Raw genomic sequence first — 26,430 nt, forward strand, 5'->3', positions numbered from 1 at the left:
ACTGTCACCACTTAGTTCCAAACAAAATGGCTAGAACAGCGAAATTGGCTTGCGTATAGTGCCAATCCTTTGCATTGTGGTGGATGGTGCAAAGTGTGTCTGCCTTTCTTAACTGCAAAAGAGAAGGACGCAGGGTTGGGGGCATTTGTTAAATCAGCTTTTAAGAATTATAGCAAGTCAAAGGAAAAGCTTGATTTCCATGGATCAGCAGACTACCACAAGAAAGCAGAAGAATGTGGATTGTACGCAAAACCCAGTTGCAAAACATTGCTAACCGTATAGCTGTTCAATTAAACAAAGTAACAAATCAAAATATTAAAAGTAATGAGGTAATACTGCCCCATATTGTCGATGCTGCTTGCTTATGCGCAGTGCAGCAGATTCCTTTTGGAGGACACAGATGACAAAATACAGTTTACGCAAGAACCTACCGACAATGAAGGCAACTTTATCGCCATCATTCATTTATTAGCTAAAAGTAACCGTGGTCTCAAGGATCACCTGGAACATGGCCCACAGAATGCCCGCTATACAAGTAAGACCATCCAAAACGAAGTAATAGCAGTAATGGCCAACTTAATTCGTCACTACTTTTGTCAATGTTTTGAGAAGTGTCCCCATTTTCATCCATGAATTCAAGCAAAAGGTGTTCAAGGCAAAATCGCCAAATGTGCACCCCACGCTGACTATCAAGGATGCTCCCTGCATGCATTGAATCTTGCAATTTGTCATGCTTTCGAAATAAGAGCGATACAAAACATGATGGACAGTTGCCGTGAATTGTACAGGTTTTTTGACAACTCTCCAAAAAGACAATGCTGTTTGGACATCGTTATTGACTTCTTGGGAAAAGGTGAGACCAAAAAACGGAAATTGAAAAACTTGTGCAAAACAAGATAGATTGAGCGTCACTCAACGTTTGAAAAAATCTACGATCTATACGAACTTGTAGTCACTACCCTAGATGAAATATGTATTCCCTTGGAGGATGAGCGCTTTTTATGTCCAGGCGAGGAGCCATGGGATTGGTATGTCGGTACTCGAACATTAGCAAATGGACTGAGACACACAATGAGAAGCTTTGGGCACATTTTCTGTTTTGTATGCGCGATGGACATGCTGGAACCAATGAGACCACTTGTTAGTGCACTCCAAGGTCGCCTCATAGAAGTCTGTTTTGGCTTCAAAAAAGTGGAGGTCATGAATTCCTATACTGACATTCGGAGTGGCATAGATACGTGGTTCAAGCATTTGCAGACGAAAGCTTTGCCTCTTTCAGAGTTAACTGGATCGGCTGAAGAGCGACCATGTGTTAATCGTACGGGTGCCACTCCAGCAGAAACGGCTAGGGAGTATTGGAAGTGCGCTGTCGCAATACCGGTTTTAGGCATAGTTTCATTGGAATTGAGGTCCTGTTTCAGCCACCAAAAGCGAGCTCATTATTAGCTGTGTGCTGTCGTGCCAGAGGTAACAGCAAAAAAGATGAAAACGCTGTAACTAGCCTTCTCAACGTTCTGAAAGAGAAATGGGAGCATATTCTTCCGCTTCCTGCAGCGTTTGAAAGTGAGCTGTTTTCCCTAAGCTATGCCAGATGAATCCGTTGCATCCATTACAGCTAGCCATGCAGATAGTATTTTCGTCCCCAATATACGTGAGCTGCTAAAGATTCTGGCTGTCTTACCTATTGGAAGCACCAAGGCGGAAAGGCCATTCTCCTGTCTCCGAAGACTCCACACCTGGCTGAGATCCCGACAATGACCATGGACAGACTCTCTGATTTGTCCGTCATCGCCATGCACGGTAACATGATGGTTGCTCTGGAGACAGACAGCATTTGCCGAGCATTCATGGAACTCTATTGAAGGATGACGGAAGAATAACTTTTTGGGCAGTAAATAACGACGACATTAGTGGGTAATGTATTCATGATTGCATATTTTAAGGAATCAATGTACACACGGTAAACTCTCATTGTTCTTGATAAAGACTAGCAACAATTCAAATGCAACAAGGCACCAAAAGCTATTTACTATTTTGACAAGAAATTAGTCGTCCCGGTTTAGAAATCCGCAAATGAATTTACAAATCTAAAATAATATAATTGGCATTTGTGTTCGCCTAAAATTCGAAAATGTTAATTATTCATCGGAAATCAATCGTGCTGATGCACAGACCTCGAACACCTCAACCAGGCTTTGGTTCTATTACATTATTACAAAAATTCACCCCCCATTTCAAAATCCTGGATCCGGGCCTGAAGGGGTGAAGACATGAAGAATAATTACAAAACAAGACTTAAAAATTTACAATGTAAGGTCTAATCTAGTTTAAATAAAAATTTACAGTTAATAGTGTACCTAATTATTGACATTATATAACTAAAAACTCATACTAATGGACATTCTAGTCATTCTTCTGCAGTATATATTCGCAAAGTCAATGTCCTTGACCAAGGTAAGACTATTGATCATCTTACAGAAGCTGTTTACGCTGTCCGCCATTCTGCATCTAATCAAGAGGTTTCACAGAATTGTGCCTCTGTAAGATTCTGAGGATTTCTTGATGTATTTGATTTGAAATGAGGGATTTTCAGCTTAAGGCTGTTCCTTAAATGATATGAGGCTTGTGATTTTGAAATGTGTGCGGACTTACCAGCTGGTGAGTCATTATGGTACATTTTATAAATTAGTTTGGCGTGAATGGAGTGCTTATAATAAGTTCTTAGTTCATTTGGCCCTGGCAGGAGCTTCCACTGATGGTAAGTCTTTAGAAAAATTAAAAATGACCCTTGCTGGTAGTCGTTGGAGTAAATCAAAGTCATCTGAACGATTTGTGCCTCCCCATACAGTTATACTGTACGTGACTACTGGAACTATAACTTTGAAATACAGATCTCGTTCAGGTAATGTGGTAATGTATTGTACACGACCCCACCAGCTTTCAGCTTTAAATATACATCGTGTATAAATAATGGCAACCTACCTACCTGTTATATATATTAAATTTGATGACTCCCAAGCAGGTATCACAGCTATAGAAAAATGGGCAGATAAATATGCTAGAGAAAATGCTCCTGTACCAAGTCAACCAGTACTAACTAGAATTAAAGTCAGACCTGGGAAACTATCTTCTCCAGAAATACAAAGAATGCAATTTACTATCACTCTAGCATGGGACTGCGATGTACACAAAGTTCAAGGATCGGCAGTTAATGAGATTGTAGTGTGCTTTGACCTGCATAGGCAAAACCATTTCAACTGTGGACAAATTTATGTAGCCTTAAGTGGAGCAAGATCTTTACAAGGATTGCAAGTTATTGGACAACTGGAAAACAAACACATTATAGCCAATCCAAAAGTACATGCAGAATACGACAGATTACGACAACAAGCTGATACTCCATCTAGTTCGCCCACTGTAAGTGATGCTTAAAACCTTCAAGTATGTCTCTTGGATGTACGTTCCCTAAGAAACATAGCATTGATTTCAAGCACGATAAAAGGCTCACAAAATGTGACATCTTGGTCCTTACAGAAACTCAACTATTATCCTACCACTCAGATAATACAATCGGATAAAGTCTACACCCTTATGCACTGCACAGACAAGACCACCCTACTGAAAAATATTCAAGTTTAGCTATTTGTACTAAAACAAAATATTAATGCCCTGCAAAAACAATATTTTCCAGCAATCAATGGCATAATGTACACAACAACCAAAGATTAAAATAAACGATTCTAACACAACCCAATATGCTGAGTGCATGGACAACATTCTCAGGACAAATAATGTTGATGTTATCTTAGGAGACTTCAGCATCATTTGTGCCACAAAGGCGGGAACATGAAGGCAGAAAAGTGCCAAGTGGGCCTTTTCCTCACAGTAACAGTAGAAACCATGGAGAAGGAGCAGTCGCTTCATTTGACTGATGAAATACTTGCATCGATTTTAAAACATGGTACGTCGTCAGAGACTCCTTGCAGTTCTCTGGAACAATCTCCCTTGTGAAATACGACAAAGTCCAACTCTGACTGTTTTTAAATCGAAGTTAAAGACTTACTTTTTTAAATAAGCGTTCCATCTGTCTTAATCATATGTTATTATTTTTTAAAATTATATTTTTATACATGCTAACATTGTAAAGCACTTTACAAATATTTTATAATTTTAACGCAAATTTAATTTGTTATTATTATTATTATTATTATTATTATTATTATTATTATGGACAAAGCGCCATTGCGGATGAACTCTTGTTGGTTGAGAACATTTCCGTGACATAATAATAATAATAATAATTAATATTTGTGTGGCGCAAATTAGCATGTGTATATGATCAAATGCGCCTAACAAATTGTATATGTAAAAAATAAAAAAATAAAAAATAAAAAATAATTAATTAAAAATAGTTATTTACAATTCTTACAGTCCTTACATCGTATTGTAAGCAACTCTAAATAAAAATGTCTTCAATTTGGACTTAAAACATGTGAGATCATCCTCGTCCCTTATTGCGCTCGGCAGTTTATTCCACAGTGATGGTGCAGCAGGAGTAAAAGCCCTGTCACCGAGTGTCTTCTTCGTTTTCGTGGATGGTGGTACTAATAAAAGTTCAGAATTTGAGCGAAGACCATACGTGGAAAAATTCCTAACATTAACGAGATTACAAATGTAGTCAGGTGCTTGGCCATGTATGGCTTTAAAAGTAATTATTAAAATCTTAAAATCAATTCTAAATTTGACTGGTAGCCAATGTAAAGAAAATAACACGGGAGTAACATGGCGAAAGCGTGGAGTTGAACAAATCAGCCTGGCAGCTGCATTTTGCACGCGTTGCAGCTTATTAATATGAGTGGTCGGTAAACCATAGAGGAGACTATTACAATAATCAATGTGTCCCATTATGAAGGCATGCACTAGCACCTTGGTAGACTCCATCGTAAGAAACTTCCTGATGCGTCTTATATTATGCAGATGGTAGAAAGCAGCTTTACATGTGTTAGTGATGTGCGTCACTAAACTGAGGTTGGTGTCAAACCAACTTCCAAGATTTCTTGCAGAAATAACAGGAGCCGCGCTGACACCACCGACCGATAATTTCTCGATATGAACTTTGCTAAGCTGTTGTCGTGTACCAATTATTAAGAATTCAGTTTTGTCGTCATTCAACTTTAACTTGTCAGTAGTCATCCATGCTCTGATTGCCTTTATGCAGAGTTCCATTGCTTCAATTGCTTCAGATTGGCTTGATGAGGTGTCAGGCTTGAATGACAAGTAGAGTTGTGTGTCATCTCCCTATGCGTGTGCTACAGGGAGATGATCTTTTATCACCTCAAATAACTTGCTAGAATAGATGGTAAATAGCAGGGGTCCCAAACATGAGCCTTGAGGGACACCATGTGGTAACTTGATACTGTCAAAGAGACAGCCCCCTGAAAACGCGCGTTGAGATCGGTTGGAAAGGTACGATTCAAACCACTTCAGAGCCGTTCCTGTGATGCCAAGACTTGAATGTAGGCGATGAAGTAAGATTTTGTGGTGTACCGTGTCAAAAGCCGCACTGAGATCTAGAAGAACTAAAAGTGTCACATGCTGGCGGTTCATATTCATTAGTATGTCATTTTGGACCCTTAGGAGTGCAGTCTCAGTACTGTGGAATTTTCTATATGCAAACTGAAAAAGGGGAAACAGGCCAAAATTCATCATGTGATTACACGTCTGATCAAATACAGCGCGTTCTGTCAGTTTTGATAGAAATTGAAGATTACTAACAGGTCGTAGGTTCTTGAACACCGGATCAAGACCAGCCTTCTTTAGAAGGGGGTTTACAAGGGCTACCTTCCACTCAGCAGGGAAGTAGCCCGAGGACAGCGATGAATTAACTATGCGTGTGATGACAGGGAGGAGCACGTCGAGACAACCAACAACCAGTGAGGTTGGCATAGGATCCAGGGGGCAAGTCTTCTTCGCTGACTTCTGAATGAGAGCACATACATCACTCTCGGTGAGAGGGTGGAAGGCGCTGAATGTACTACCATCTCCCACTTCAGAGTCAATGGGTACTGCAGCATCCACATCGGTCGCATCGATATCTGAACATACGACGTTGACAGTCTCGATATTTCACACATGGAACACACATCAGCAGCAACATCAATCAAACAAATATTGACAAGTAAGAACTTTTTAGCCAGATGATTCTTTTTGATACAGGCAACTCTTTCATAGGGACTCACTTCCGGTAAGCGACTACCTCCCATTCTGCCTCTCAAATAATACTCCAAAATCTCTCTTGACTTGTTTCACTCCTAAGAGATCACTGGTCTTAACAGCGATCACTTTTCCGCCTAGAAATGTAACATATTCTTTTGTTTTCTGTGTCCAGTAAGTGGTAGCCACCACCGGAGATGGTTAGAAAATAATAACTCAGATATCACAAAATTAAAGTCCAGTTATTAATTGGTCAATGACAATGACAGCTGTACAAAACTGAACAAAACGGCTAGATCTCTAGACAAAAAGGAATTATCATCTACAGTACATCCTATTCTGACAACTTTAAAAGGCCAGGCAAACAATTGTATTCCTCAATACTGTACTGTCTATTAAGGCGTGTACAAACATGTTTGAAACACCAAGAACAAAATAGTCAACAGCTATTCAGTTTTTCACAAGATCTTCAGATACGACATCAAGTCGACTTAGTGGACATGAAGAAATTGCGTACCAAGTATAAAGGCAAGATCTTCAGGTATGTGCTGCCTGTCATGGACGTTTTCAGTCGCTATCACTGGCTGGTCCCAAAGGATTGAAAGCTAAGTTCTCATTTAGCACGTGAACGTATACATATTTACAGGGAACATGAAGCTCCTCATGTAATACAACATGGCCAAGGGACGGAATTTGATGGTGCAGTGTCTTGTCTTTGTGAAGCCCTCGAAATAGAAATATCAAAGGTTTCCCCTACCATGCTCAGTCACAAGGGAAAGAAGAGAGAGCTCACAGAACATTAAAAAAACTCAGGTTTGGTTTTCTTGTTATGAGAAAGGCTGGAATCAATTGGTTGAAGGGGCTGCCGACTTATGCCCAGGCACTGAACCAAGACCCAAAGGAGGAACTCTCTTGGAAATTACCCTTCGAAATATATTTTGGCCAAAAACCGAATCTTGAAGCTCAAGCAGGTAACTCCCACACAGAAGAATGGGATGTGCCTTTGGATAAGTATTAAGACATGGTGAGACCACGCCCTTAGGACTAAAGAGGTCATTTGGCAAGACATTTATAGCAAGGATACACCAGTAGAATCAGACATAATACCAGCGTTTACAAACAACGTGGCCCAAGAACCATCATACTCATTGTCTGGAACAAGCAACATTAACGTTGAGGCCACTGTTGAGCACAGCCATGCCCAAGAATTAATCAGTGAACAGCCGGTTTCAGATCGAGGCAGTACCTGCCTTTGAGTGAAGCTCCAGTAAACGACACTGCAGCATTGCCACACCGTTCATCATTTTTAGGTTCAGCTGACCAAGTGCCTGTATTAAACCAAGACGTCCTAGAGCCCTCATAATACAGACGCTGGAAATGTTCCAGTATGTGTGACGACCCAATGTTAAGTTCTTTAGAGAGATTATTGACAAGGAACCACTACCAAAGATATATATATATATACCAAAAATTAATCACATCGCTGATACTTGTCACCTTAGCATGCAAAAAATTATGCTCATGAAAGAAAAGGCAAGTGGAGTAGTTATTCGGCTGTGTGAAATAATCAATCACGTTAAGTAGGCGCACGCATGGCTAAGCCTTACTGCATCACGACTTGGCTGGTATAGCATCTTGCGAATGTATTGGAAGAACTAAAAGGAATGACTATGGTGACAAATATCAGTGATAAGGCTTACCCTTAAAACGTTATAATATGGTGTTTAGCATTCCTATTTTACTATCAATTTTTGACACCTTGTTAGTTGTTACATTCCAGAAATCATCATTTACCTTTATCGATGTTATAGTTTATCCAGTCAGTTTACTAGCTTATTTTTTTTTCAAATCACAAATATATGGACCAGGGCATCCAAGGTTCGTACTTCTACCACGTATGATAACGGAAATATAAGCAATTTTCCCAAGTCATGTAACTTCTGACTAACGTCTCCAACAGTGGCTGACAAGTGTTAGTTATTGTTGATCCCTTCTGACATGCTGTGCAAATTTTGCCGTTGTTTGATTGGGGACGCCAAAATCAGTGAAATAAATACACCAACTGAACATAACACATGTTAAAAATCCCAACTGGTGGGAGGCAAACCAGTTGGGTATCTACAGAGCATGGCCTTGGATTTGAGAACGCGGCTATGGTGAAACAAATTCAAGTGGTCAGAGCAGGACTTGAACCCGGGGCCTCCGGATTACGATTCCGGCGCACTAACCACTAGGCCACGCCACCTCCCCGCAAAAGATATTAAAAATATTAAGTAAGTCAAATTGCCCCCCCGACCTAGAGCATGAACAGACAGACATGGAATTGGCATGACAAACGCAAACAATTTTTTCAAAAACAACAGAACTTTTAATTCGACAAAAGAAAATCTTGAACTGATCATGTGATCTGTAGGTTAGTATAATTAACCTGTCAGGAGATGTTTACCTTGACAAGAAGACAAAATCTCCTTTATATATCAAGACCAGAGTTGTTACATTTTGCATTAGAAAGTTGTTACAATGCGTTAAAGAAATTGTTACATTTTGCATCACAAGTTGTACCTTTTGAGTTAATGTTACATTTTGTTTAAAAAGTTGTCACTTTTTGTGGCATACCAAGGGTACCCTGGAAAATCGAACCGTCCGTACATTCAGGATTTGTAAATGCATATGTTTGCGGGTTATAAATCCTTTTATTCAGGGGTTATAAATTAAACCATAAGGGTTTAAATCCTTGTGTGTGGGGGTTATAAATTGTTACATCTAGTGGTTGTTATGCTAAGGGGCTGTCATAGTCGCTGTTTAAGTGAGACTATTTATATAAGGGGCTTCTTATTTATTCATAGTGTTATTTTTATATATGGGCCTCTGGCCAGACGCTGACAACTGATAATTGGCCTCTTTCATGTGATCCTTTTTTTCTTAGTTTTACTACAGCAAGAGTTAAAAGCTCCAATCCTGGAAAACAAATCAGCAAGAGGTAGTCAGGTAGTCTCTAAGCTGGCCTTTTTTTTCATAATGAAAGACAAATTCACAGGATATTCAGAAATATGTTGCTGATAATCAACTTGATGCCTATAAAGAGATAACAACCTGTTACTGCTGGGCTTCGCGTTTCCCAGCTGGGTCCCCTGCGCAGACATTTAGTTTCGGGCATGCGCATAGGTGGCCTTTAATGTTTACCACGAGGGCCACCGAGTTTTTACCTCAATTTTAAGTTCACTAAGGTTTATTAGTTTTCACGGTTTGTACGGCAGTTAAGTTGATTTTTATTAAGGCCCATCGGTGTAACTGGAATTGCGAGTTTGTCTCACGGTGCCTCGTGTCGAAATAAACGAAATTTACGGCTGGTTTACATTCGCATCTACAGTAAAAACTCGACCTCAAGCATGGTTTGTCGATGGATGTGTGGTTTACAAGGATAAATACCGTTTACTTGGTTTTCCTATTGCAACTTTCACGGATAGTTACGGGCATGGAAAACGAAAACATGGAATCTACAATGGCTTATGGTGAAGAAGGAATTTTCAAAGGTTATCGTTCGCGTTCGCCTTCAATTGACACGGCTTCGTTTCGCGCCATTTCACCGCTTAACACTCCACCGACGGATGCGGCATCAGAAATACGGCTTCATGATTCAGTTAAGGTTCAAGGTTCACTGAATATTGAGGAGAAATCGACGGAGAATGGTGCCGCGGAGTTAGAATCGGGCGCAAGGAAGAAAATTACAACGGATAAAGGTAAACAGTACGAGATACAAAGGTTAAAAGAGCGTAGAACGGTGGCTCTTCGCCACGCGACTAGGCAGATAAACAAAATGAAGCCTCTTCTTGTTGATCTTAACAATTTTGAGTTTGTGTCATCTGAAACGGAAGGTTTAAACAATTTACTTGTCAAGCTACAAGTTGCTCAGGATAATTTCCTCGAAGTGTTAGAGAATGAATCAGATATTGCCAGTGCTAATTCATGGTATGAAGTTCATGATGGAGATGTGTTTAAGTTTAAACAGTCTGTCTGTGAATATTTGTCTAAGGCGAAAGAGCTTCAATCTGCTGAACTAAATTCTGCTGCTTCTAACAAGTCTCATCGCTCTAGAAAGTCTGATCACTCTGGACGTTCTAATTTGTCGTCACTTTCATCTAATGCGAAATTGATAAAAGCCAAGACTAGGGTTGCAGCGTTAGAAGTTGAGGCAGCTTTTCTGAAGGAAAAACAAGCACTGAAAATGGCCGAGGAACAATTGGAGCTTAGGAAAAGTCTAGCTAAGGCAAAGGAAGAAGAAAGGATTTATAAACAAATGAACAGTGAAGAGTGGGTTTCCACACCTACATGTTTACAGACACAAAAGCTTCCAATATTCCCAGTGTCCAGTCAACTCCCAGCCAACGTTATGAAGGATACAAACATTACCTCCCTGTCAACCCCAGGGTCGGTTGTAACAATGACAACGGCAGCAATGGTGACTAGTTCATCCTCATCAAACGCCATTCCAATTTTAGAACCTGCTTCAAAGTCTCTTCCAGCACATTCTTCTGGCAATCATGTCTCAGGGCACCAGTACCCCACTAAAGCAAATCCTCTTAGTGGATATACTACAGAGCAAACAGGCCCCATTTACACAAGCCCAATGACAGCATGCAGATCAGGAAATTCAGGCTTTGACTTTGAAACCCATGTAGACATTGTGACTCCTGGGTGTGTAGTGAACCCCACTGAAATTCCCACAAGTGCACATCTTTCATCAACTCAACCCCATTTCGTAGACGGGCGTGCAGTTGTGTATTCTATCAGAGATCAATCACAGGGGATCCCACAGACACCCCAGCGTGTTTATAGCCCTCGAAGTTGCTCAACAAGTTTGTCTGTTGATCCCTTGGCAGTCCAGGACAACACCTTTCAAGATATTGTAGACATTCAAAGAAAGCAGACGGAATTGTCTCGAATTATGGTTTCCCAGCAAGCAAGGAGCCTTCTTCCATCAACTGAGCCTCCAATGTTTTACGGTGACGGTATGGAATTTCCCGCATTTATGACTGCCTTTGAGTCTTTGATTGAATCAAAGGTTGAAGACTCCTGTGAAAGGCTGTATTTTCTGGGTCAGTACACTTCTGGTAAAGCTAAAGAAGTTATTAATGGTTGTCTTCAGAGAAAATCAGAAGGATCCTACAAAGAAGCTAAGGGACTGCTAAAGAGACACTTTGGAGATCCTTTCAAGATTGCAAATGCTCACATCACAAAACTGTCTTCATGGCAACCAATCAGAGCAAACGATGGCTCAGCTCTCCAAAATTTCTCTATTGCTCTGGACCAAGCAAAGTCTGCTATGAAAGGCATGTCTCACATGGATGATTTGAACACAGCTCATGTACTGCGACAGCTTTGGGAAAAGTTACCAAGGCATCTACGAAGCAAATGGACTGAAAGGAACAATAAGACCAAGATTGAAAAAGGAAGGATAGCTGACTTTGAGGAGTTCTCACAATTTGTCCGCAAACAGGCTGAGCTTGCCACAGATCCTGTATTCTCAGAAGAAAATGTTACCAAACCTCATCATGATGAGATAGACAAAGGCACTCATGTCAAATTCAGACGAAGGCCACGTAGCAGAGGAAAAGGAACAAGCCTTGCCACGGGATTAAAGCAGGAAGGTAGAAAGGAGCAGTCCACGTCGTGTTCCTTATGCAAAAGGCCTCATAACCTAAATGATTTTTAAAGAAAACTCTAACTGAGCGACGGGAGTTTGTAGTGGAGAAGAAACTGTGCTTTGGTTGCTTTAGTGATCAGCACATTGCCAAAAACTGCAAGGAGCGGCAGACATGTAAGACTTGCAAGAGGCCACACCCCACATCGCTACACGACTACGATTGGGCGAAGAAGATCAGCAACGACAGTGATAATCAACCTGGAGCTGAACCTCGGGTTAGCAGCAACCGCACTGCCATCTGTAACGTCACGGAAGCTGGAGATGTACCTATCAACATGGGCATATTACCAGTTCACTTGTTTCACAAGAGTGATCCAGCAAAGAAGAGAAAGGTCTATGCACTGCTAGACAACGCCAGTGGTGGGACATTTGTGACTGAGAAGTCAATGAAGGCGCTTGGCATTGAGGGAAATGACACTGACCTTATCCTTACTACGATTCACGGAACGAGCAGTGTTACCACAAAGGCCATTGAAGGATTGGTGGTAGCCAACATTAAAGAAGAGGACGTGATCTTGGACCTACCTAGAACGTTTACGCGGCATGTGATTCCAGCAGACCGCAATGAAATACCTCGACCTGACGTAATCTGCAAGATGTCTCATTTGAAGAAAATCAGTGCAGAGATACCCCCCTACATGGCAGACATCGAAGTGGGTCTGCTTATTGGATTGAATTGCCCAAGTGCCCTACGTCCAAGAGAAATCGTTTACGGCAAAGATTCAGACCCGTACGCAGTTCGGTCACTCCTCGGATGGTATGTCAACGGGCCCCTCTGTAATCCACAGCTGAGTAGCCAGATTACATGCAACCGAATCAATCTTAGCCCTGAAGATACTATAATTATCCCTCGGGGATATCTAGTCACACAGAGAAAGGTGAAGGAGCGGATAATTCCACAAGCAGTTAGTCAGATGTTCGAGTTGGACTTCTCTGAACGAGAAAAGGGGACAGCAATGTCACGTGAAGACATCAAGTTCTGCGAAACGGTGGAGAGCGGCATTGTTCATCTCGATGACCTGCATTATGAGATGCCCCTCCCATTTAAGCATCAGAACGTTCAGCTCCCTAACAACTATGCACAAGCAGAAAAGCGTCTGACTGGCCTAAAAAGGCGTCTGAAGGCCGATGACAGATATTGTGCGGATTACTGCAGTTTTATGGCTGATATCATCTCCAAAGGATATGCTCGCAAGGTGAATGACGAGTTCAAAGATGAGGTTGGAAGAACCTGGTACCTTCCTCATCACGGGATCTATCATCCGCAGAAGTCGAAAGTACGAGTGGTGTTCGATTGTTCGGCCACATTTGAAGGACAGTCTTTGAATGACAAGCTTCTTCAGGGACCGGATCTTACAAGTAACCTCCTTGGCGTGCTAACCAGATTTCGCCAGGAGAAGTATGCCTTTATGGCGGACATCAAGAAGATGTTCTTTCAAGTGAGAGTTAGAAAGGAGGATCAAAGTTTCCTCAGATTTTTGTGGTGGCCAAATGGAGACTTGGAGCAGAAAGCCGAAGAGTATTGTATGACTGTGCACCTTTTTGGGGCAGTATCGTCTCCTGCATGTGCCAACTATGCACTTCAGCGTACAGCAGACGAAAACGAAGACAACTATGGAACTGAGGTAGCCAACACCCTTAGAAGGAACTTCTATGTGGATGATGTCCTAAAATCTGCAAGCACCGAAGACAAAGCTATTGATCTAGCGAAGGACGTCAAGGCAGTTTGCAGGAATGGGGGATTCAACTTGACTAAGTTTGTGGGCAACACTGAACGCATCATTAACTCAATTCCTGACGAGCACAGAGCAGAGAATGTGAAGAGCCTTACACTTGGCCAAGATAAGTTGCCCATTGAAAGAGCACTAGGAGTTATTTGGTGCATCGAATCAGATACGTTCAACTTCAGGATTGAACTTAAGGATAAGCCTTGCACACGTAGAGGCATCCTTTCAACGATTAGTTCCATCTACGACCCCTTAGGTTTCATCGCTCCGGTAGTACTTGTTGGAAAGAAGATATTACAAGACATCTGTCAGTCTAACAGCTGGGATGGACCCGTTGACGATGCAACCAAAAGCAGGTGGGAAAAATGGCGGAATGAACTTTGCTTACTTGAAAGTTTAAAAGTGCCAAGAAGTTTCAAACCCGCAGAATTCGGAAAGATTGTGTCGGCACAGCTCCACTGTATGTCCGATGCTTCGACGTGTGGGTATGGACAGTGCTCATATTTGAGACTTGAAGACGAGAGCGGGAAGGTACATGTGTCGTTTGTTATGGGAAAGGCCTGCGTAACACCGAAGAAGATAGTCAGTATCCCAAGATTGGAATTGGCCGCTGCCACAATTTCTGTCAATATTGGTGACAAGTTAAAGGATGAATTGGAGTATGAGGGCATAAAGGACTACTACTGGACGGACAGTAAAGTCGTTTTAGGCTTTATAAGTAACGAATCTCGTCGTTTTCATACCTACGTAGCTAACAGAGTTCAGCTTATCCACGAGCACACTACTCCTTCACAATGGCACTATGTGGAAACTGCATTGAATACTGCTGACGAAGGGTTGAGAGGTATGTCTCCAAAGGACTTTGTTGAGAAGGCGGCATGGATCACGGGTCCTGACTTCCTGAAAGAACCTGCAAAGAGCTGGCTGAAGGAAGAAACGTATGAAGACCACGTGGATCCAGATTCCCCGGAAGTCAAAAATGTCAAGGTTAACATTAGCACGGTGAAAGAGAGCAGTGATATTGTCAAGAGACTTCGACGATTCTCCAGTTGGTTTAAAGCAAAGATGGCTGTAGCACTTTGCCTGAAATACAAGAGACATCTGAGAGATAGAGTCCTAGCCAAGAGAAAAGTGTCCAGCGGTTTGGCATCTGATGAAGGACCCGCCGGACGTAAGGATGTCAATTCTACACGAGTCAACGTAGCTGACTTAGAAGAAGCAGAAATGGAGATCATAAAGCACGTACAAAGAAATGAGTTCCCGTCAGAAATTAAAAGTCTCCAAGACGTTCAAGAGAAAGTCGTCTATGGTAGTCGTAAGTCAGACAAAGAAAAGAAAGCCCTGTTTAAGAAGACAACTTCTCTCCGCATGTTGGATCCAGTTCTAGACAGTGATGGTGTTATGAGAGTTGGTGGAAGAATACGGAAGGCCAATCTGCCCCCCACTCTAAAGAACCCTGTGATCCTACCAAAGTCAAGCCACATTAGTTCACTGATTATCAGCCATGTTCATGAAAGAACACATCATAGTGGAAGAGGGATAACTTTGAATGAGCTTCGTTCCTATGGCTATTGGATTGTTAGCGGAAATGCGATGGTCAGGCAGTTTATTTCTAAATGTGTGACATGTCGTCACCTTCGAGGGACCCAAGGAGAACAGAAAATGGCAGATTTGCCAAAGTCTCGCGTAGAGCCAACGCCACCCTTTACCTATTGTGGGGTCGACTACTATGGCCCTTGGCACGTCCAACGAGGAAGATCTGTCGTGAAGAGATACGGAGCCTTGTTTACTTGCTTAGCAAGTAGAGCAGTACACATAGAGGTGGCGGATTCTTTGGAAACGGATTCGTTTATAAATGCACTCAGACGTTTCATCTGTAGACGGGGATCAGTTAGGGAAATCCGCTGCGATAGAGGAACAAATTTCATTGGTGCAGAAGCAGAACTCAAGAAAGCTATTGAAGAAATGGATGACCAGGAGATCAAAGCGGAACTCCTTAAGGAAAGCATCGATTGGATTAAAAACCCTGCATCTGCTAGCAATTTTGGTGGTGTCTGGGAAAGACAAATCAGGTCAATCAGAAATGTCATGAATGGTCTCATCAGAGAACATGGTAGTCGTCTGGACGAAGACTCGTTGAGGACCTTCCTTTGCGAAGCCGAATACACAATCAACAACAGACCTCTGACAGTGGAGACCCTCAGCGACCCACATTCTGCACCACCATTATCACCAAGTATGCTGCTTACAGGAAAGACAAGACTTGTGCTGCCCCCGCCTGGAGAATTCAAGAGAGAAGACATGTACTGCAGAAAGATGTGGCGGCGTACACAGCATATGGCTCAAGAATTCTGGTCAAGGTGGTGTAAAGAATATCTGCAGCAGTTACAAGCAAGAAACAAGTGGATTCGGCCACGAAGAAATTTTCAGGTCGGAGATGTTGTGTTGTTGAAAGAAAACCAGTCTCCTAGAAACAGATGGCCCATGGCTAAAGTGGTGGAAGCTCACCTTGATGATCAGGACCAAGTACGTTCGGTGACAGTGTTGACAAGTAATGGATCCAGACTGGAAAGACCTGTTAACAAGCTTGTGCTGCTTGTAGAAGCGTGAGAGACCGGGATTCCCCGACGAGGAGCCTGAGGAGCCAGAACTTTGTTAAGAAAGAGATTTACAGTGAAAGAAACTTTAAGTGTTTTCACTAAGCATGGAACATTGACATTGTGTTTGCTAAAGATTAGTTCCTTTTTGTAGAAAATGTTGGACATTTTGGGGAGCCATGTTACTGCTGGGCTTCGCGTTTCCCAGCTGGGTCCCCTGCGCAGACATTTAGTTTCGGGCATGCGCATAGGTGGCCTTTAATGTTTACCACGAGGGCCACCGAGTTTTTACCTCAATTTTAAGTTCACTAAGGTTTATTAGTTTTCACGGTTTGTACGGCAGTTAAGTTGATTTTTATTAAGGCCCATCGGTGTAACTGGAATTGCGAGTTTGTCTCACGGTGCCTCGTGTCGAAATAAACGTTGAAATTTACGGCTGGTTTACATTCGCATCTACACAACCTGTAAGAAAAAAAGAGAAACAGTTAAAAACAGAAGAAGCCGCAACGCTTGTATAGCAGTTGTCGTGTCATCTTAGTTGCAGTCTGAAAAAACGGATAATCTAGAAATATGCGACACAACACCTAATTATCAGGAGGATGCCTCCAAACACAAACAGCATAAAATATAGGAAAGAAAAAGCAGCTATAATGAAACAGCAAAATATTATCACAGACATGCCCTTTATTTCTATGCGACGTGGAAGGAGGTAGAAGAAGGAAATTTAACCATTATCCAGGAAAACAGCTTAAATGAAGTAAAATTCGAGTTTGAATAAGGGTGTTTTGGAGTTTGCTTGTTAGCAAAGTACAGCGCACAGTGGGATATTTTGAAACAGCAAGTAAACATGAAGCAAGGATGATGGCAAACTTAGCCACCAGAATCATATGTTCTAACTAACCAATATTTGTAATACGGCTTGAGTAGTACTTTAGTAAAAGGAACAGCTACAATGGTTCTTTCAAACGTCAGAAGAACACACTGTTTCAATTAAAATTGGTCTGAACTAATAGCAAAAATTTAAAATTCATTACTAGGAAACTTTAAATTTACTGAGTTCCCCTCTTATTTTTTTTGAAGGAAATCAGATTCACCCGGCTCAATACCATCCAGCAGTCTCATTAGATGATGTGATTTGGCTGTCAGGGTGCATGGGAGATGCACATGCTTTTGTTGATGCAATCAAAATGCCTCATCGCAGACATTTCCCTGTCAATTATTGTCCTCATCCATGGGTTGCAGGTAAATGTGCAACTGAATTATTTCTCAATCAATCATCTGATTAGAAAGAATTACTCCCCTTGCACCTACATAGCAAGATGCTTGCGGGCATTGCAGTTTCAAGGATAAATGAAAGAAAATACATGTGAACAGCAAAAGGTACATCTGGTTGTATAGTTTTGTTGAAGAACAGGCTGAATATACATGCACCTTCTGTAGACCCACAGGAAAAACTGAGACAAAATCTAATTCCCTCGAGTCTTTAATGGCCATCTACCTATGAAGAAAAAAGTGGCAGATTACACAGCACAAGGAGTAAATTTCAAAGAACATCTCTATGTTCCTGAAGTTGACGAGACAGGTGAGCCGCAACATGAAAGGGAAGTTTACAACCACGTTGTGAAGAGGATTGCTGGTTGCTGTAGGATGGGCCAGTTTCCAAAAGTTGATTTGTCAATTGTTGTTCAAACCATGCATGCCTGCCACACTGGTCTGATCTACACAGCATTACCTGGTAACAGAAAGCAGAGCATATCAGATGTGGAGACATTGTATTCAAGAGCTGTGGCAAACTGGTGTAAAGATAATGGGTTTCCTGAGGAAGTTAGGGTTGCTGAAATAATTGCTAACTGGCACAAGGCAAGTGATGGTAGAGGCCTTGATGAGGAAACAAGGAAGAAGTATAATCTTGCCATGTTGGACTTTCTTTTGGAGGATTGGATGCCATGGTACCAGGAAATAAGGACTATTCTACTCTGGATCCAAACAGGTTTGCCAAGCTTAGAAGTCAATAGGTACAGAAATATACAAGGCACCTGGTTATGATTTTTGCTTAGTAATCTGACATGGTTACCTTTTGGGCAAAATGAAAATAAACAAACCAACGGCATCTACCATTTTTTTTGACTTCATAAATGCAAGGGTATAAAAAGGATGGAGAAGGCATGGTGCTGTGGATAAAAAACGGATTTCCTTCTGCAAAATCTCTCTCAGGGTTAAATTACCGGTTTTGAGGAAATTCCCGGTGTCAATAGCGTCTTTGCTTTATTTCATAAATTGTCACAACTGAGTTGATCGCAAAAGAAAATGTCTTTAGCGAAGAGAATAATTTTATTTCATCCATCTAGAGATCCAGAACGGTTTCATCTTTCACGTAAAAGAGAGCACTATTGACAGATCTCTCAACATCATACTCTTTGGGAATTGTACACAAAGACAACACAAGGATTTTCGCAGTAAGCAGTCTGTTTTTTTCCGCGAAAGACCCCATAGAAACCAAACTTGTCTCGATTATTACTCATGAATGCTTCAGTCCTGATCTCTGAAATTTGGCGTACAGTTCCCATGTTAAGTTATCTCCCATGTGTTTAAAAAAAGGACATGATCCGAAAGATCCGATTTAGCCTCCAGTACCACCTTAAATTATATTTCTCCAAGCGAGTTAAAATTTTTTTGTGCACTAAAGAGAGCGTCCTTTCACAGAGAGTCCCAAACGTTTGTAAAGGACATCCTTTGATGTTCAGAGTAACACTTTGTTCCGAAATATTTTTCAGTTATTGAGCACTTGCTTTATTTGCCAAGAGGAATCTCAAAAAAAACTTATTGCTGTCAACAACCTTGCAACATGAAATGTGAGAAGAAATGGAGGACATTGATAAGAAGTTCCAACATGTGTACGCACTATAGACATGCCTTCAAACCTCTATGCACTCCTTCTGATCAAACGGAGATGGACGCATACATGAAAGAGTGTAGAAGCCTTGTAAATATTATACTTAGAAACTTGTTTTTAGCTGAGTGTCGTTAAAGCAAATCTAAAGTACTCTGACAACAAACAGAATTAATTAACCCCAACTCATAGCTGTCCTATAAGTTATTTATTTGTGATCTATTAGCCTGTTACATAATAGGCGTTAAATTCTCACACTCAGAATGTTATAGACGCCTTTCGTAAATTGTAGTGTGGAAATTAATTAATTACACTCTTATGCATGTGACACGCATATCAGTCATTGAAACATTCACGGTACAATATGCAATGTTGGCCAACTTATATATGTAAAAGTGTTAGACACTTTTTGTGGTGATCTTTAGAGAAACAAGTTGATGACGTTCTGTCTTCCCCTTACAATTTTACAAGAGTGGTTACCGGCAAATTGATTGGTATCAAGCAGGAAACCATTATAAAATTGAACCAGTGTATTCAAGAGATATAAGGGACTGTTGCGGTTTATTTGCTTTCAAAAGAAGTGAATCACTCCGATGAACCCAACATTAAACAACAGCCAGGCAAATCACAAGATGATCCAGCACATCAAGACCCACCACAAAAGAAAACAAAGATTTCTCACCAGCCCACACTCTTTGACATGGACGCACCAAGCAAGGCATCGGCCAGTTCTTTACCATAAAGAAAGAATGCAGAACGTGTAAATGCAGCTGTTTCTGCTTTACAGGATACTCAACAAAAATTAACGACTGCCACACAGGAAGTTCTGGATAGTCAGACCAAGCCTGAGCGTAAAGTAGCATCAATCAAAGTGGATAACATTGAGAAAGATTTAGACTCCCAGCTGGCTGAGCTCCAAAACGTCCAGGGCTTACTAAGGTACCCAACACCGGCACAACGGAAGTTGCTAGATCAATTAGCCCTTGACAGCCAGCTAGACAATGTTTCTGAGAGCAATGTCAATACCAGCTGACTGTGAAAATTATTCTGTAGGTTCTGGGTAGAGTGTTGGGACAATGGACTCACCACACTGCACAGGAGATATATTATAAAAGTTTCTCCGAGGAACATATAAGAGCATCATAAGAACGCTAAATTGCATGATGACATGTATACTTATGATTTTGATCGCTGGGACACCTTTTTGGAATGTCTAAAGATTTACAAAATGAGTCGCTTTTTTTCGTTTGTTTCAATTCCCATCAATGGTTTGTTGAAGTCATCATAGGAGCTACTTCCAGTATGGAAATAACGTTTCCCTCTTGCGACTTTTAAGAAGTCCTTACTCCTTTACTCTTAACTCTTCATCATAGGAAAATTTCGTGACATTGCTTTTGAAGAGATATTATCTTACAGTGTGATCTTTTATCTTCGCCAGTAAATTGATTGTTATCTTGAACTTAAGCATACAAAAATATTCCAGAAGTCATGAAAATTTCTTGTGAGAACAGACGCCCTTTAGCAGGTGATTTAACCCTTTAAGCCCCGATAGTGCTATATGGCATATAGCTTTCCCCTTCCCCTCGGAATTTCCATTGACCATCCAGGGAGGTATGGGTATTTTCAGGAACCTCACATTCCCATTTGCCCCAATAATAATTTTTTTTTTCAGTTTATTGAAATATTCGGTTGGGGGTTCCATTTTCTTTCAAAAAGCTATGACAACTACCTCACTGTCAGTATCTCTTCCAGACCAGGACAAAGTCAAATTTGTTCGTTTAGTGATTATCTATTTATTATTTATTTATATTTTAGTATATTCTCAGCTCCGACTATTGCATTTCTAGCTCTCTAATTGGCTCAAAAACTCCGACTATGAGCCATTAGTCGGAGTTTTACCTAATATGGAAAATAGTGCGCCAAGTTTAAAATTTTTCTGCACGAAGTTTTTAACTTCAGCTCTCCATAATGACCAATACTGGCAGGTTTCAGGAGCTGTCTCCCACTAAACTTCAAGAGATACTAGACAATGCTGTTCCAGAAAAAACGAAGAAAGCCACAAAGTTCGGCGTGAACATATTTAATGGTACGTATCTGGGAGTTTTACTCAAAACTTAGCAACAATTGTGTACGTTCACTGTCAATATTTTGATAATTTTATAACTGCGTAACAACGACAAAAATTCTCACCTTGTTATTTACAGAATGGCTGTCAAGTACTGTTGCCTCAAAATTTTCGAAACGAATTGAAGACATGTCCAAAGAGGAGCTAAATGAATCTACACCTCCGCAAGGAAGAAAGACGGCACCTATTACAAAAACACATCCATGAAGTCCATTCGAGCCGCCATAGATCGCTTTCTTCGCTCGCCACCAAACAACAAGTCTTTTTCTATCATCTCCGACGCTGTGTTTACCGAAGGCAATAAAATTTTCGATGCCTTTGTAAAGGATCTCGGAAAGACGGGTTAAATAGCTGGAATTGTCCACAAGAAAGCAGTGTCAAAAGATCTAATCCAGAGGCTCTTTGAAAGCGGCGAACTTGGGCCGGCCGACAGTCAAAATCTAGCCCAACTGCAGAGAACGGCATGGTTTTATCTCACCCTTTTCTTCGGACGACGAGGAAGAGAAAATCTGCGGCAGTTGAACCCTGGAATGCTCTCCCTAAGAACAACGCCACAAGGTGTCGAGTATTTTGAGCCCATCCATGGAACAGCTGAAGAAGATGTCACACGATTTCTTTGATTTTGTCTCAGCCGGAGCCTCTGAAGCTTTCCTATGCACTGGTATCTCTGCAGCTGAGAAAGAAAACGAATGCCATGGCCAGCAAGAACGGCAACCTCAAAGTGAAGGGACAGTTTCAGTCCTAAACCAGTTCGTAAATACCGAGGTTCGGCAAAGCGAGCGAAGAAGCTTTTCGAAGGTTTTCTTCAACTGCAATGTCCAAGTTCACAACTATTACGGAGGCAGAGAATTAGGAAAATCTTCCTGAACTTTGAACACTATTTAACCACTTGAAAGCTTCCGAAGCCGCCTTTTTTCCTTGCATTTGAATGGTTGAATATTTCAAGGTTGATTTTCGTTAACAGTTGACCACAGTTTGTCATTTGTGTAGCTGTCAAATTTCATTCAGCTCATCCAATGATATAATAATCAGGTGACCACGGCGCGCGTGTGACCGGAAGTTGTATGCTCTTTTGACCGCTTTGTAAAATTGTTGAAATAAAAATCGGCGGCAAACACCCAATTTGAGAATATACTAAAACAATTATTCCATTCGACCTTGTTGGATATGAAGTGATCATAACCAACTCGCGCTACGCGCTCGTTGGTTATTTATCACTTCATATCCAACGCGGTCTGATGGAATAATTGTTATATATTTTTTTAGATCATGATGTGCAAAAACAAAGTGAAAATCTTCGTAACGACTTTGGCAAGATTTTGGTAAAGAATGCGAGGTTAACTCAATGCCAGGTTCAGGAGCTGTGCAAGCATGTGCAAGTCGTCATGGCCATGGTATGAATCTCTGAAGTGGCTGAAAGTCCACGTTAGTCAAAATGAAAGTATCTCAAACCTGGAAGTTGATCTGGATGCCACCCCTGACTCTGACTGCAGTAATTCATCTGTTGTTACTCCCATCACCAACAAAAAGGGGAAACATTTAAAGTGAGTTCTGAAGAAAAAACTGTCCAAGCAGCTGAGACCATTGGAGAAAAACATTGCCCAGTGGAGCTGGGAATGGGAGGATGACCGGTGATGAACATTATGGCCAAATGATTGCACAGAAATGAAGCAACTTACAGGGGAAGAAAAAGAATCCCTTAGACTTGACATCCAAGTATTAATAAAAAATACCATGTTTGCGAAAGCTTCAGAGCAGTTTCAGCACCATCAACAGACTCATTTTGACCCTCGCCTAGCGCCTCGCACTAAAATGAGTCTGAGTCGGGCACAAAACATATTTATGCCCGAGAACATAAACTCAATTGTTTTAATATTGGAAGTCTTCTAGTTAGAGCAGTTTTCAACTGAGTCAGTTAAACTTCAATAATTATTTCCTTAGCTTTTGGCTCTTCCAAAAAAAAAACACCAGTTAAGAAATGAGATGTGGAACCCAAACTTTTTTGTGCTTTTGCTTAGCATTCTCATTAGTCTTTGCTAATGCCACTCAACTGACAACTGTACCGACACTTTTAACTTCGTTAACCCTCAGATTCCCAAGATAACCAAAAACATGAACGGTCCTTAAAAAATTTTGCTGCTTGTGGTTAAAACAATTAGTAAGCAGTTCAACAAAATGTCCATACCCCCTCTTCCCCCCCCCCCCCCCCTACGAAGGTAATTGAAAATTGAAAGGGGGAACAAAAGGATTCAAATGCCTTTTCATTAACTGCCCAACACATCAACATGCATATTCTCCACACTTCTCTATACCTTTACTTCTGGTACCGGTGAGAAGTTGCATGCAAATCAAGATTGTTCATTTTGGTCAATTTTTTTCTAGCAGTGGTAACAAAGAAAGACAGCATGTGATCGCTGTTGTTCATGCCACGAGTTAAGTTCATGTTGTGACAGCCTAAATAGGCGTCCCATCCTGGTGATGTTTACCCTGGAACAAGGGTGAAAGTTTACAAGCATGTGCATGTTGTTCAATGTACAGTACAATTACTGTGTATTTTGAAAGCAAACAAAGCATGCTGTATAATTTTTCTAGCTGTTATTTCTTTCTTGTTATTTGTTTGTCCAAAACTGGGTTTGGTATAGTGTGTGTGCGGACACGTGACCCTTGATTTACCATCCGCCATGTTGGAGGAACACTTTCATGGGTTTTCCCTGTGTTTACCTTTCAGAGTGCGGGCAGCGCAAGTGCTTTTAAGATATACCTCGCGTTTTCCTTAACGTTGTGAATTAAAATCGTTAAGGTAGCTAATTTACACTGCCCTTTTGTCATTTGAGGTATATTTCAACCACAAAGCCCCTTTCTCTCGATTTTTTGAGCCCTTTTTTTTCAATTTATAAAAGCGATTATTCCCCTCACTTTGTTTTGTCCGCCTGGTTATTTTTAAATTTGGAAACATGATCCCAGTGTTGAAAATCAGCGAGACTTATAAAAATTGGCAACAGTTTCTTATAAATTGGGATCATTTTCATTTTCGACATGAGTAAGGGTGAAGAAATCAGGCCGAAAAATTGTAACATTGCAACTTAAGAGACTTTTCTACTAACCTCTTCGGATTGGAAACAGATAAAGAAATGAGTTCCTTGAGATAATGTATGAATCAGCAGCTAAAAACATCCCAGTCGATCTGTACAACCATTTAGCTTGGTTGATATGACACCGATGCTAAAGTTAGCCAAACAGGAACGCTGATTCTCACAGAGATTCACAAGCGCAGAGTTCTTAACATTGCACAGGAACTGATGGCAAATACTACAATGTTCCCTATGCTGAAACATGTTGGTCTTTTAGTGTTCATTCTGAAGCAGACTGGAAGTAAACAATTAGTGAGAGTTATGAACAAATTTGGACATGCTATAGGCTACAAAGACGCTCAGAAATACATATCTACAAAAGCTCATCAAGTAGTCCTGCAGACTGGAGAGAACGGTGTGTTTATACTGTCTGATATCATAGCTGGAAGGTTCAGGCAATGCGCTTTGATAATCTTGACTTCAAAGGAATAAAAAAAGACAGCTCCACACTTCATACAAAGAGTCAATTATCAACATCCTTTTGATGACAACCAAGAATTGAGGTGGTCCACCACTATTCCCATTACTAAAGAAGAGCGAAGAACCATAGACTAATCAGATTCATGGGCTGTGAGCTATCCTGGCATTACTTTGAACGTTCAATGAGAAGCGAGGTCGGTATCTGGTATCCCATTAGTGAGTTGGCAAGGACAAGAAGTAGAAGTGATAACAGATTAGAACTTTGTGTAGGCTCCAATCTACCTGCTTATAGCTAGAGATGATGATGAAGAGAAACTGCACTCCCTTTGGATACTTTCCATGAAGTGCTCATGGATAACAAACCACCAAAGTCCCAGACTGTAATTGGCTACAGTCCTCTCCAACCGAATTCTCCTACAAATCCAGCTGTTGTTCAGCATCGTTGGATTACTTAATGTTATTAACAAGAGTAGGGCAAGACAGAACAGTTGTTACTGTAGACCAAGCCATTTATGATACAGTAAAAGGTAAGTCAGACGCCTTTCTGGACATAAGTTAAGGTTTCAAATAATTGTAAACTTCACAGGCATTGTCACGGTTTTTAGGGCATAAATCAGTGGAGGTGCGTGCTTCGCACCTTGGGAGGGGGAGTGAAGATTACAATTTGAAACCTTAACCCATTACGCACCAGTCGTTTCCAGAGGTTTTTCAAAATTCAGCAAAATTGGCAAAGCGGTTATTTCCTACCCCATGTGCAGTAAAAATACATAACTTACAGGGCAAAAAAAACAACACCCCTTTAGTCTAAGATAGTTAAAATTACTAATTATGGAATAAAATACACTAGTTGCCAATTCAAAATTTTCCAAAAAACGAACTTGAAGGTAAAACTTTCCGAAATTTCGGTGTAATTTGATCCGTGCGTCACATGGATGAAATCTGATCCGTCTCGAGAGCATGTGTTTGTTTACGCAAGATTACACAGTTGTCACGTTTTCTCAATGAAAGTAAAAAAGAAAAACACACAGAAAGCTTTCCTAAATGAAAAATTTATTCAGAAAAGTCTTTGTTTACGCCTTAGAAAGAAACATGTATATTTAGAAACGCAAGACGAGCGACGCGCAAGCGATTTGAAGGAACAACAACTCCAATTCAAAGCGAGTTTATCGAGCCGTCCGGGGCACGTTTTTCAAATATTTCGCAAAAACTGTTCAGAGTACAAAGAATCGGTCAATTAGAATAGTATTTCAGTACAAATTCACAATCAAACCTGTAATTTTTTGGCTGTTGAATTCCTAGAAGTACTCTAAATTTTCGCAGAAAGTCCGTGGCCTGAATAATGATTTTACCTGTCCGCTCGCTCGTCGCCTGGATAAAACAGCAATTTGTACTCGAAGCGCAATTTCTTCGCCGTTATTTCTCGGATTTTCGCTGTCGAAACTGTCGAGTATTCCTTAGCAGTTCTTCTTTCGATTTATCATTTCGAAAAGATGTGTTTTTGCGAAAATCGGCGACTAAAAATTTAGCCATGCGGCCCACGAGGGAAAAAAATTGAAATTGGACACTGCTTCTAAAGACAAAAAGCTTTTTTGTCTGGGCCCCCCTAAGACCTAAAAATATATG

At 40.9% G+C, this 26,430-nt stretch overlaps 1 protein-coding gene, 2 long non-coding RNA genes and 2 pseudogenes across 4 annotated transcripts in view; 4 read left to right on the forward strand and 1 right to left on the reverse strand.

The window, feature by feature from the left end:
• LOC146487635 (uncharacterized) overlaps positions 1–633 on the forward strand; it is an 858-nt pseudogene extending 225 nt beyond the window's left edge.
• LOC146487634 (uncharacterized) overlaps positions 1–26,430 on the reverse strand; it is a 59,761-nt gene that overhangs the window by 9,166 nt on the left and 24,165 nt on the right. The window contains exon 3 of one of the 2 annotated variants that reach the window (XR_014856756.1): positions 17,306–17,973. The exons of the other annotated variant lie outside the window; for it this stretch is intronic. This is a non-coding gene — a long non-coding RNA (uncharacterized LOC146487634). Of the gene's footprint in view, positions 1–17,305; positions 17,974–26,430 lie in introns of those variants that run through there. 2 annotated transcript variants of the gene reach the window in all.
• LOC146487636 (52 kDa repressor of the inhibitor of the protein kinase-like) lies at positions 1,072–1,895 on the forward strand (annotated as a pseudogene).
• On the forward strand, positions 9,655–16,254 carry LOC146487637 (uncharacterized). Its single transcript, XM_085128983.1, has 2 exons — positions 9,655–11,861; positions 11,960–16,254. Exons 1-2 carry the CDS (start codon positions 9,689–9,691, stop codon positions 16,252–16,254), a joined length of 6,468 nt encoding a protein of 2,155 aa, XP_084985109.1. The 5' UTR covers positions 9,655–9,688.
• Positions 20,949–22,512, forward strand: LOC146487638 (uncharacterized). Its single transcript, XR_014868314.1, has 2 exons — positions 20,949–21,217; positions 21,336–22,512. It is a non-coding gene; the product is annotated as an uncharacterized LOC146487638 (long non-coding RNA).

This window comes from Pavona decussata, unplaced genomic scaffold (assembly GCF_977016875.1).
Source record: "Pavona decussata unplaced genomic scaffold, jaPavDecu1.1 SCAFFOLD_14, whole genome shotgun sequence".
Classification (NCBI taxonomy): domain Eukaryota; kingdom Metazoa; phylum Cnidaria; class Anthozoa; order Scleractinia; family Agariciidae; genus Pavona; species Pavona decussata.